The 13283-nt window shown below is 26.8% G+C and overlaps 3 protein-coding genes across 3 annotated transcripts; all 3 read left to right on the top strand.

The window, feature by feature from the left end:
* Positions 1 to 323: 323 nt before the first annotated feature.
* LOC107172720 (uncharacterized) lies at positions 324 to 2729 on the top strand. Its single transcript, XM_089217793.1, has 3 exons — positions 324 to 493; positions 575 to 681; positions 763 to 2729. Exons 2-3 carry the CDS (start codon positions 588 to 590, stop codon positions 2595 to 2597), a joined length of 1929 nt encoding a protein of 642 aa, XP_089073919.1. The 5' UTR covers positions 324 to 493; positions 575 to 587; the 3' UTR covers positions 2598 to 2729.
* A 1266-nt stretch (positions 2730 to 3995) lies between these two features.
* LOC149062341 (uncharacterized) lies at positions 3996 to 6423 on the top strand. Its single transcript, XM_089217441.1, has 4 exons — positions 3996 to 4191; positions 4304 to 4426; positions 4565 to 4727; positions 5139 to 6423. Exons 2-4 carry the CDS (start codon positions 4314 to 4316, stop codon positions 6303 to 6305), a joined length of 1443 nt encoding a protein of 480 aa, XP_089073567.1. The 5' UTR covers positions 3996 to 4191; positions 4304 to 4313; the 3' UTR covers positions 6306 to 6423.
* Positions 6424 to 10529: 4106 nt separating this feature from the next.
* On the top strand, positions 10530 to 12895 carry LOC149062342 (uncharacterized). Its single transcript, XM_089216931.1, has 7 exons — positions 10530 to 10841; positions 10937 to 11191; positions 11303 to 11368; positions 11445 to 11507; positions 11667 to 11813; positions 11913 to 12019; positions 12674 to 12895. The coding sequence occupies exons 2-6, from the start codon at positions 11125 to 11127 to the stop codon at positions 11924 to 11926; spliced, it is 357 nt and encodes a 118-aa protein (XP_089073057.1). The 5' UTR covers positions 10530 to 10841; positions 10937 to 11124; the 3' UTR covers positions 11927 to 12019; positions 12674 to 12895.
* Positions 12896 to 13283: the final 388 nt, after the last annotated feature.

The following is a 13283-nucleotide window of genomic DNA, read 5'->3' on the forward strand; positions in this document are numbered from 1 at the left end:
AATCATTTATTATTTTAGCTAAATCTATTAAGAACTTCTACACTTAAGCATAGTACATAGTGCCTATTGATCACATTTGATTTATAATAATTGTTTATTCGGTTAACATTTAAGGTTTTAACATCAATTATATTCTGCACATTATTTAATTTAAAACAGAAATATTTAGAGCATTATTTCGTTATCAGGTTTCACTAGTGCAAAAGTGCAATCGATGTCGGATCGGCTGAACAAAACTAAAACACAGTAACTAACGTTCTTATCAAAATCGACTTTTTTGTATCCTCATTGTCATCTTGTTACGCTGAATTAAACCATATTATTTTCTTTGGATTCGGATGATTATTTATCAATTTACAAACAAGTATCTACAAGAGTTTGTTATATGATAAGAATTTTACAAAACTGAAACACAGTAACTAACAATTATATATTTTCCTCGATATTTTCTAAGTTATAAATTATAACTTAATAGCCAATAAGTAAATAAGACGTAAGTTACATATTATTTATTGTCTGAATGTAAAATATAAGTAATCTAATATTAATTTGTTTTAACATTATGGCTTGTTAGATTGGTTGATTCAATGGCAGATTTAGCGACTGTCTTACATGATCATGACTATTTCACTGTTACTACTGAATTAAATTCAAGTTGTGTGACTGAAACACCAAGACCAGGTACTATAACTTACATCTGAGTATATTTTAGTTTAAATTTATCTTCACTAATTGAATGAATTATGTTGTTTTATGTGTTAGATGAAAATGTTTTATTAAGTGCAACACATTCTGATCATGATGAAACAGCTATACATAATGATGGTTGTAATATTAAAAAAAAATTCAGTAAGAAAGATCAACATGCAGTTTGGCAGGAAAAGAGGAAAAGTAAAATAGAAAATGCTAAAATAAAACATCCATTTAGAAACATTCCCTGTCCAGAAATATGTAAAAATAAGTGTAATATTAATATTTTGGTTGATCAACGACAACAAATTTGGAGTGATTTCTGGGTTATGGATTATACTTCAAGAAGAAGGTACTTAGGAAATTGTATTACAGTGTCTCCAGTTAAGCGTCGAACAACAACAGATTTCATAAATAATTTTAAAAGGAATGAATCTCGTTATTTTTATCTACCAGCTGGACCTAAGAAAGATAAAATCAGAGTATGTAGATCAATGTTTCTTAACACATTCGGATATTCAAATGATTCTATATTAACAGCTCTTTATAAAAATTTAAAAAATTGTGACAGTCCATGTCTATCAACTGTAAAAGAAAATAGAGGTAACAAAACTGGTGTGAGTAATTTAAACATTGACAAGACCTCAATAATTAACCATATAAAAATGTATAATCCATGTTCTAGTCATTATCGTAGACATAATACTCCCAATATCATGTTTTTGCCTAGAGAATTGACTGTAAAATCAATGTATGAAGATTTTTGTTTGAGATATGGAAAATTGTTTTCACAAGAAACTTACAGAGGGGTTCTAAAAGAGTTGAATATCTCATTAAAAAGTCCTATTTCTGATAAATGTGAAGATTGTACCAATTATGCTAATCAAATAGAAAATTCAATTGATGAAAATGAAATTGAGGAACTTACAACTAAATTAGAGCAACATAAAATCAAAGCATTTCAAGCAAACACTATGTACAAAAAGGATGCTAATATAAACACCTGCAGCACAACCAAAGTATTTTCTATGGACCTCCAAAAAATTCTTCTATTACCAATGATACCAGATTCGAAAACTTGTTTTTTCACAAGTCGTTTAATAGTGTTTAATGAAACATTCGCTTCCTTAAGACCAAAAGGCAAATCTCATTGTGTACTGTGGCATGAAGCTGTAGCTGGTAGAAAAGCAGAAAACATTGCAGATTCAATACTATCCATAATGAGAGAGGAAAGAGATGCTCTAAATTTTATTTTTTGGGCTGACAACTGCACGGGTCAAAACAAAAATTGGGTATTATTCACAGCATTAATCAGCACTTTGAACTCTAAGCACAACAATTCTATAGAAAGTGTCACTATTAAATACTTGACAAAAGGCCATACCCATATGTCGGCAGATGGAGTTCATGGAAACATAGAGAAAAAATTTAAGCAAATAAGGAATATATATGATTATGATGATCTCAAAAATAAAATTAAGGAAAGTAGAACAAATTTAAACATTATTGATCAAACACATTTTTGTAATTGGTCAAGCAAGAAACGATCCACTACCATAAAGAATGACCCAATAAAAGGTTTTAAATTGTCGAGTCTAGTGATGGTAACATTTTTTAAAGGATCTACCAAAATGGAATATTATACTAACTTTGATGAGGCACCAAAAGAATTAGACTTTTTACAAAAAAAATTTTTAAAAACCATCATTGATTATGAACCAGACAAAATCATAGAACCACGAGGTATTAACATTGAAAAAAAAAATGAAATAGTAAAAAAATTACTTCCATTAATGCCAAATAATAGAAAACATTTTTGGACTACCTTACCAGTTTCTTTAACTTCTGAAGACCTAGTTAGTGAAATTGGACTATCAGATACTTTTATTAATGAATGTGCAGAATGATGTATTTTTTATTACTTATTTGTGAATTATTACACTAGTAAGTATTCTTAACTTGGTTAATTATACTTTTATATTATATTTTATCATTTTACCAAATGTGAACAGAAAGGACTGCAATTAATTTTTATTTGTTTTATAAGTAGGTAAGAACACCTAATTTCATTAATTGTTATTTATACATTTATATTTTATCATTTATTAAATGTGAACAGAAAGACTGCAATTTATTTTTAATTTTATAGTTTTTTAATTTGTTTTATTTTAAGTAGGTTCAAACACCTCACTTCATTAATTGTTATTTATAAATTTATATTTGTAAATATAAAAGTAAATACTTTTATATTATATTTTATCATTTTACCAAATGTGAACAGAAAGGACTGCAATTAATTTTTATTTTATTTTTATTTGTTTTATAAGTAGGTAAGAACACCTAATTTCATTAATTGTTATTTATACATTTATATTTTATCATTTATTAAATGTGAACAGAAAGACTGCAATTTATTTTTAATTTTATAGTTTTTTAATTTGTTTTATTTTAAGTAGGTTCAAACACCTCACTTCATTAATTGTTATTTATTAATTTATATTTGTAAATATAAACTACTTAAAAGAATTTACAATTTTTAAATACTACGATACTGTGTTTTATATTAGTTATTTCGTTTAATTCAACTCACAAATCCCAGATTAAAACCAAGTAACTGCTATAACTTTGGAGCCAATAAAAAAAAAAATAATATTCAACACATATATAATTTGGAGGTTCATATGTTATCTATAATACAGGGTTACAATATTGTGTGATTAAAATTTTTCAGCGGCCTGTTAATGTTTAGAAAATTGGCTCTCCTGAACAATTTCACAAAGTGTAGTTACTGTGTTTTAGTTTTGTTCAGCCGGGATGTATACGTAATCGGTTTATGGTAAATTCACCATTTGTGGATGATATTATTCACGCAGACGAACACGATATGTGGTTAAACTCGACGTTTTTTGATGAGAATTTAATCGCGATTCCTTTTTAATAGTCAGTTCTAGTTTGTTCTTTGGTTCTACCGAATACGAAATAGTTGTCCAGAAAAGAAGTGTTGCGTATGTGCTTGTTCAAAACAAACGTTTCTGGGGGTCAATTCTTGAATGGCCGTGATAGTTTATCACGCGTGACATTCATGAATTATCACACAAATATCGAAATTATCGTATTTTGGTATTCTATTATTGATAATTTACGTTGATAACCAAAGTGTTAAATTATCCCTAGGCATTTTGCCAGTGAATTTGATTATCACAGTTATTTCATCATGTCATAATGTGAATAAATAGAGTATGGTAGTAATGACGTCATGATAGTATAATCAATTAGTGATAAGGATATCTGGTTCCAAACAAAACGATTTCTGTATGAGAATTGTGCATAATTTTAAAGTTTTTAGAGATAAATCGCATTAATATTGTTAAGTTTCTTTAAACAAGTTACGGTGTACAGTATTTGTGTTCTTGACTATGATTTAACGTTCTTTTTTTATAAAAACGACGAATATTGATTTATTTTGACAATTGTTAAATTACTTAACTACGTTGACTGCAGGTGAGTTTAAACTATAGTTGTGTATATTAATATTTTTATTACAAATCCATATTTTTAAAGGTATTTTGTTTAATATGTAAATTGTTATTACTTTTTTTAATTTATTGTATAGGTTGTTCATAATGGTCAATTGTTTTGTACCAAATTGTAACCATTACAGCGAAACAAAAATATGTAAATTTTTTAGATTTCCTGTGAATAAATTGTTGAAATTAAAATGGACACAAAATATAAGGTAGTTATAAGTTTTATTAATTTATTTTGATTGTTAAATATATTCTATCTAAATTGTACACCTAGCTTGTATGTGTTACCTATATTTCATAATTAGACTTTAATTAAATGTTTATATTATTATATTGATATTTTTAAGGAGGTCTGACAGATGTCCAAGTGTGAACTCCCGAGTTTGCAGCTGTCATTTTATTGATGGACTTAAAGAAAATAATCCAACAATATTCAGCTGGAATAAAGAAAAAACATTTTTATTTGTTTCCCCAGAGAAAAGAAATAAACGGAAAACAAAACCTATCTCAGTATGTTTTAATGTAGTTTTATTTTTATAATACATTTGAATAGCAAGCTTTAGATTAAAATAAAATTAAGTGTTGATGTTTAGTACTTACTTAATATGCAATATATATTATATTCACTAATTTTTATTAAAAAACATTTTCAAAAGTGTGGTTTACTTAGAATTTGACAAATTTGAGGTTAAACCTTAAGTTAATTTGAGATTAAATTAATACTTAAATAGAAATCAATCATTATTTAATTTAATTATTATCTAGTTTCTCTCATTAGTTTTATAATTATTTTCTATACTTTGGCTTTTTAAAATATTGAACATAATCTACTTAAACATCAGCATACAAACTTATAATTAATATAATATAATTATTACATAAAAAAATATTTAGAATAATAATTTATAATTTTTTTTGTAGAAAACATTAGTTGCCAATAAAGAAGAATTACCTGATGAACTTGAAGAAAATCATTCAGAAGTAGCATCTCAAACAGATATTGAAATTGAGTCACAGATGAACTTATATGAATCTACTAAGCACAATGAAGAGAATTCAGTTTTACATTTAAATGTTAAGTCGGTTGGATCCATTATTGATGAATCAGAAAATGCCCTTTTAAAGATTGAAATTGAGAGGCTTAATTCTACAATAAATAGTCTAAAAAAACAACCATTCTCGTTCGCATTTATAGAAGACAATGATGAAGCAATAACTTACTATACTGGAATGCCTAATAAGACTGTGATTCATGTATTATTTGATATTTTTAAAAATGTTTCAATAAATTATTTCTTGGGGTGGAACGTGGAAAGAATCAGTAGAACAGATCAAATTTTTATGACACTTATGAAATTACGTCATAATTTTGATTTCACGGATTTAGGAGTTAGATTTGGGTGTAGTCGTACAACTGTTACAAATATAGTATTGACTTGGATTCATGCATTTCATACTATATTATTTAAGACTTTCATGAATTCTGTTCCAAGTCAACAAAAGAATAAAGCATGTTTACCTAGTGTTTTTAATAACTTTGTGAACTGTCGTATGATTTTAGACTGTACAGAAATATATACAGCAATACCAAGTAAAATGGAATTACAAAAACTCACCTATAGCAATTATAAACACCGAAATACCTTAAAAGGTCTAGTAGGAATTGCACCAAACGGTGTTTTGACTTTTTGTAGTTTGCTATACCCTGGATCAACATCTGATAAAGAAATAGTTAAACATTCTGGAGTTATAGATGTGTTTAATAGTGGTGATCTTATATTAGCTGATAAAGGGTTTCTTATAAATGACTTATTGCCTGAAGGAGTATCATTAAATATACCTCCATTTTTGGGTGCACCTCAATTTACACCAAATCAAGTGATGAAAACATTGACTATAGCCAGAGCTAGAGTTCATGTTGAACGTGCTATAAATCGTATAAAGGGATATTCTATCTTAGAATTTATAACTCCAAAATTAGTTCCATATGCATCAATAATATTTCAAGTATGTGGAGCTTTATCAAATTTCCAATATCCACTCATTAAAGAGGTAGAAATGTTTTATTTACAACCAATTGAAGATTAAGTTGTACTTATATTTTTATAGAATATTAAAATGTAATTTTCAACTGATGTATATTTTTAATAAACTTGTATATTATAACACTTAATATAATAAAATTATGATTTAATTACAAATTTAACTACCTAGTTTTTTTATTGACTTAGGTTCTCTAGGTAACAGTAAACAATGCTTAGATTAAAAAAAGTTAACAAAATACACATTTTAACAATAAATGTAAACCAAAAAATATTATTTTAACAAATAAGGGATAAACTCCTTAAAATAAAAGTGTATAATTTTATCAATATTTTCAACCCATTGTTCATCTTTGGGAACTTCAACTATAACCAAATCCTTAATTGTCCATATAACTAAATAACAAATTTGTTTTTTTAGGATACAAAGTTGCCCTTGTATTTGTGCATAGTATTCATGATTCTTATTAATTCTTATCAAACCACCTTCATCATAATATATTATGTATGATTTATTATTTTTTAATGCATCAATTAAAAGATTATTACGATAAGAATATGGGCATTTGACTTCAATAATAGTATCTTGACCAACTAAGCCATCAGGCGAAGCACCTATAACACCTGATGAATGAAGCCATAATCCAGTAACAACTACTGTTTTTCCTGTTACTTGTTCAAATTCTTCTATTCCGTGTTTTTCGTTTTCTCTACCCCATTGTATAGCTTTTATGCCATCTAACTTATATGTTCCAATAAGCTTTTTGTCTTTTGAAAAGAGATGGTGGGTATCTATTACGTTCAATTGCATTTAATATTAGTCCAAAATTACTAGCTGTAATTCTGTATCTTCTTTTAATTAACCAAATTGAATTTAAATGCTGCCCAATGGTTTGTGAAGCTAAACTTTTTATTTCTTCTTCTGACATCCTAACTTTACTTAGTAAATACTGTTCTTTATGTGAAGAAATCTCAAATTCTGAAAATCTGATAATATCTTCTATTTCAATAGATGGTGTTATTATTGGTTCAGGAGAAAGTAGCCATGTTAAACCAATACTATGACTTTGTTGACTAAGTTTAGAAAATACATCAGACTTAACATTGCTATCAAAAGTAGCTATAGCACAGTAATTTTTTTTATTTTCAGGAACAGGGTAAAGTGCATCAATTGGTTTTGTTGTCATAAGAGATGGAGGAACTTTTTTTGACCAACTACAACCTATATTTAAAATAATTTTAGTATTACATTCTTTTGTATTGTTTAATAATAAATTATTTTATAATTATTACTTGCACTAGTTACTGAAATATTTTTAATTGCAAAAATTAATAATGTTGCCATATGATGGCAACGCACAAGTCCCCTAGGGCAATTACATTCAGCACGTATAATATCACCATTGTCAGAGAAATATATCTAAGTAAATTATAAAGAATTGTCAACATTGTGGCTTTTAGATAAGTATTATTAATTAATAGTATATGTCATTATGATTAATGCTAACTACATTCTGTTAATACCTAGAAATTATTCTATACCTATAGGTACGGCTATACTACCTAAAATACTAAACACAAATATTACATAAATAATTATTCATTGATTTACTTGTATGGAGTACGTTTGATCCCTCATACTAGCTTTAACTACACCTTTTAAATTATTTTCTACAAAAATACATTCCTTCACATGCCCACTTTCATATGCATTTTCACCCCTTTTGACTAACTTTACTTCTTCTTTAAAAAATGCATAAACGCAATGTAATTTTATCCAACTAGACGCAGCCATGACAGTATAACACTAAGTTAGTAACACTAGTATTATTGTCTTACAATTAAGTATTTAAGTGTAAATACTAAGTAGTAAATTAAAAACTGTATTTCACATTTTCACTTAAATAGTTTGAAAAACCAGTTATTCGGAATGTGAAATATTGTTTGTTTGGAACCAATAAATTTTATCACGGTGTGATAACATTATCATGACGTCACACTACCATGCTCTATTGATACATACTAAAAAATCTTATATTTCATTTAGAACCTAATTGTTTACAGTTTATTTTTTATCTTTTTATTTATTGCATTATATTATAAATAATATTATAATGATCAAAATATTTAAACATTAAAATATCTGTTGGTGATAATGGATGAGTTTTATGTAGCTGCCCTAGAAAATCTCGAACGACAAGAAAATGCTCTAAATTATAGAAAATTAAATCATAAAGAAAGGTTTGATGCTTTTTTATTACCAGACGATGTCTTTATTAAAAAATTTGGACTCAATAAAAATTTAGTGAGATATGTTATAAACATTCTTACTCCATTTCTGGTAGAACCGACAAGAAAATCTGCATTAGATATACAAACTAAAGTAAGTAAATTATACATTTCTGTGCGGCTGTGCATAACAATACCTAATTGTAGGTGAACTTAATTCCTAATCATTAATATTAACTGTTAAGTTACCTCTGCAATACACTTAAAATTTCACATCTTTTAATGTTTATAACAATTATACTTAATATTTTTAAGACATTCGTCAATTAATTTGTTAATTATAATTTAGGTATTTATAGCTTTAAATTTTTTCGCGACCGGTTCTTACCAACATCCCGTTGGAAATAGTCATTTGGCATTTGTTTCCCAGCCATCTGTTTCGAGAGCAATTTATGAAGTAGTAAATGCTATGAATCAACCACAAATATTTGATTACTGGGTAAAAGTTCCATCAACATATGACGAATTACGACAAACAAGAGAAAAGTAACTTACACTATAGATATACTTTAATAAATATATATATAATATAATAATTTTTTTACAGGTTTAATACTAAATTTAATTTTCCGGGAATAGTGAGCATTATTGATTGTACCCATGTTGGAATGTTTCCCCCCAAAAAGGATGATCCAGATCATCCTGAATATATATATATGTAAATAGAAAAAACTACCATAGCATTAATGTCCAACTAGTACGTATATTATTGATCATTACATTGGTTAAATAATAAATTTAATGATAGACTTTAGTATTAATATGTTATAATTTCCATAATAATACTTCTTTATTTATTTTATATGTTGGTATGTGATTCGGATATGAGAATAATTAATGTTTCAGCATTATTTCCAGGGAGTGTAAATGATGCCTACATTTGGAACAATAGTAAACTAGAACCTATTCTTAGAGAAATTAATAACCATTACCCTGAAGGATTCTATCTTTTAGGTATGAATATGTCCTAGTAGGCACTTTTCATTACATTGGTAGTTTTTATCCATATGATAGTTTGATTTTCTTTATATTATAATTTATTATCTTATAAGTTATTTATTACATAATTGAAAAAATTAAACACAACTAATATGGGTTACAGGAGATTCCGGTTACCCCTTGAGACCTTGGCTTATGACACCCTTAACACAATATCAACCAAATACAACGGAAGAAAGATACAATCACAGATTTAAATATGTTCGAAGTTTGATTGAAAGATGTATTGGTCTTCTGAAAATGCGTTTTAGGCAAGTTAATATTATTATATTACTGTAATGATTAACTTATTTATAATTTTAATACTTACAAATATTTCAAATTAGGTGTTTGTTGAAACATAGAATTTTGCATTATTCACCAGTAAAAGCATGTAAAATAGTTAACGCTTGCACTATTTTACACAATATATGTTTCCAAAATAATATACAATTTCAACAAAATGATGAAATTGAAGAAGTGGAAGAAATTAAATTTTATTATTTTTATGATATAATTTTGGTTAAACTCAGACTTGTTAGTAGGGTTACCATTTATGGTTGACAATAAAAGAAGACATTTTTCTCAAGATCAAGTACATTTTATTTTTCTCATAATGTACCTATTACACCTACTGTAATAATAATATGATATACATAATATTATATCATTAGGTATAAATTATATTTTACTGTTCACATTTATTAGTTGATATTTAGACTTAAGAAAATAAATTAAATACTATAGAATTTCTTTGTGATTCAGAAATAAATAAGTACTAACACAGAATAAGACAATTATATAAATACCTATTATATGTATACTGATATCGAGGTGATTATTAAAAAAATTCTAATTTCATGAAAAACCCTGACATTTTCCTATATTGAAAACAACCCCCAGGAGTTTTTATTTAAGCTTAAAAAGAGGACATGTCTGGGGAAAAGAGGACGTCTGGTAACCCTACTTGTTAGGGACTAGTTGTATAATAGTATTTCTTACTAGGTAGACTGGTTGAAGATTATTTACTATTAGCTTATTTTATCAATTTTCTTAAGTTGCTTATTGAGTCTATTATACTGTCTGATTATTACCTCTTTGTATAATATAGATGACCTGGAAGATATTGTTAATGTTGTACATACTGTGATAAATGGAATTCAAAGGATTGATTGTGTACAAATAATAAACTACCTACAAATTGTCTCAAATTATAGTGACAGAGACTTCATTATGCATTTTAGACTTGGTAAATCTGTTGCCAAAGACCTTATTTGTAGATTTGAGTTGACACATTTTTATAACAATTTGAAAGGTTTGATTTACTTGTAGATTTTGCTCAATAAATATAGTTCTCTCGTAGTTTCATGGTTCTTCATTAATTTATATTTTTTCATAACTACCTCACAGAATCTGCTGGTCGATTACCGTTCACTCCAGAAAAACACATTCTAACATTTTTATGGTTTATTGGTCATCAAAGTTCTAGTTATTAGTTGCTGATCGCTTTGGAATAACTATAAGTGGACTATTTGATGTTATAACGCGTGTTGCTGGTTATTTTATGTCATTATCCCCTACTATAATTAAACATCCAAATGCAGAAAACAAAAAAACAAACAGCAGAACATTTACATCAAACTAAAAAGTTCCCTAATGTAATTGGTAAGCAATTAATATTATAACTATATAGGTGGTTGTTTAATTTTTCATATATATAAAAATAATAAAAATAATCAATTATGGTATTATATTTATTTTAATTTGATTTCACAGGAGCCATTGACAAGACACACATACGAATTGGTAGACCAGAAGTGGGCCCAGATTCATATATAAATCGTAAGCAATATTATTCAATTCAGATGTACTGTAAATGAAAAAAAAAAGTTTTTAGATGTATTTATTGGGTATCCAGGTTCAGTACACGATACTACAGTATTTAAGGAGTCATCATCGTCCTTGTCAGAACTATGTTCAAGTAAATTTTATTAGGTACATTAATTATTGTAGCATTATTTTATTCGACATAAGTATAAATGTAAAATATTTAGATTACACATAATAATATATACTCTTTATACTATTGTTAAATAAGTAAAACATATATTGAAAGTTTTAAAATGAAATTCTATTGCAGGTGATTATTATATTTTGGCCAATAATGCATATCCATTGCGCAAGGAAGTCATGGTACCATACAAAGATAATAGACACCTCACAAGAAATCAAAAAGAATTCAATAGAAATCTTAGTTCTTGTAGAATTGTCTTAGAACATGCATTTGGTAAGCAAAGATTTCGGTAACTATATTTTCTTAAATTACGAAAAGTTGAAAGGATTGTGAAAGTAATTAATTCTTGTTCTGTATTGCATAACTTACCAGTTCTCATGAATTAGTTATGTTTTACGACCCTCCCGAAGAAGATTTGATGCCATTGAAAATTGAAAATCAAGGAGATGGGTTTTGATGTTGTACATAATGATCAATATGTAAGACTTTTAAGAGATAATGTGTGTGCTAAAATTTTCAACTAAACATGAATTAATAAATGTTCTTGGGCTACATCATTATTTAGTTCATCATTCTGTTTGAGTAAAATGAATAAATTTCACTTATTATTATTTAAAAAAATAGTTTAATAGATCATATATATTTTACACTTAACCTAACCTAATTAGTTCATAATCATCAATAATTACTTTTGTCATGAGTCGGCGTGGAAGATTTCATATTATTGTTATAGATATTATATAACCACCACTATCATTAAGTCCAGATTATTGACCGTAACAACAAGAGAGTCAGTTAATCACATCATATTTTACTTTTTTATATTACTAAATCAAAAATTAATTCATTTCTTGTTGATCTCTATATAATTATTACAAAATAGTTACATTGTTACCCTGCTTAAGCCATATAAAACTATGTAGATATTTCAAATACTAAAATCAGATCATGGTCTAAAATTATTATAGGTGACAGTAGTATGGGGGTGGAATAAATTTATGCAACATTTAATAGGCAATTTGGCAATTTGTAGAATCTATTCAACATTGAATACTATACAATTACATAGACATTTACACAAACCTATTATTCTTAACCCCATTACCCCAATTAAATATATTTTTGTCTTACAGGTCGTAGGAAATGTGGACACGAGATGAACGATGACAATTATTTTGAATAGACCCTGAAGGACTATGGATTTTTGACTATGATAACGTAATGAGGATGATCCAGTCCATAACTGGTAATTCGCAATAATTTTCCTCCGATATTGGGAATCATTTTATCATAAATAATTTATGAAAAATTAATTTTCATTTTTATACTTTGTTCTTTTTTTTTATCAAAGTCAAACATACTCTATAACAAGATTATTTTTTTTGTTTAATTCATACTGTTAATGTTTTTTCGTAGTAAAATAACTTATACTTATTATAAATCTATTACAAATAACTTTTTTAGTATTCAGTGATTTTACATCATTGTCTATTTCTAAGTTATAATTCTACTGAAAGTATACAAATCTATGGTTATTTAATCTCTAGTACAATATAAATATGCATTTTTTTTATTTACTAATGATGTATTTAATTCTTATGATCACTAAATCTCAATCATTTGTTATTTTAACTTAATCGATTTAAAAATGTTACACTTGAATATAGTATATACTGTAGGGGTGGCCAACTCCACGAAAAGCATGGATAAATACAATTATATTAACAGCCAAAATGTTTATAG

This window comes from Diuraphis noxia, unplaced genomic scaffold, assembly GCF_037042655.1.
Source record: "Diuraphis noxia isolate RWA-SAM2 unplaced genomic scaffold, SU_Dnox_SAM2 contig0001, whole genome shotgun sequence".
Lineage (NCBI taxonomy): Eukaryota > Metazoa > Arthropoda > Insecta > Hemiptera > Aphididae > Diuraphis > Diuraphis noxia.

Excerpts from the sequence above, each read along its gene's own strand:
- LOC107172720 (XM_089217793.1), top strand. The coding sequence starts at position 588 with ATGGCAGATTTAGCGACTGTCTTACATGATCATGACTATTTCACTGTT. Across the intron at positions 682-762 it reads GACTGAAACACCAAGACCAG|ATGAAAATGTTTTATTAAGT; the intron begins GTACTATAACTT and ends TTTATGTGTTAG.
- LOC149062341 (XM_089217441.1), top strand. The coding sequence starts at position 4,314 with ATGGTCAATTGTTTTGTACCAAATTGTAACCATTACAGCGAAACAAAA. Across the intron at positions 4,427-4,564 it reads AAATGGACACAAAATATAAG|GAGGTCTGACAGATGTCCAA; the intron begins GTAGTTATAAGT and ends GATATTTTTAAG. Across the intron at positions 4,728-5,138 it reads GGAAAACAAAACCTATCTCA|AAAACATTAGTTGCCAATAA; the intron begins GTATGTTTTAAT and ends TTTTTTTTGTAG.
- LOC149062342 (XM_089216931.1), top strand. The coding sequence starts at position 11,125 with ATGCAGAAAACAAAAAAACAAACAGCAGAACATTTACATCAAACTAAA. Across the intron at positions 11,192-11,302 it reads AAAGTTCCCTAATGTAATTG|GAGCCATTGACAAGACACAC; the intron begins GTAAGCAATTAA and ends TTGATTTCACAG. Across the intron at positions 11,369-11,444 it reads CCCAGATTCATATATAAATC|GTTCAGTACACGATACTACA; the intron begins GTAAGCAATATT and ends TTGGGTATCCAG.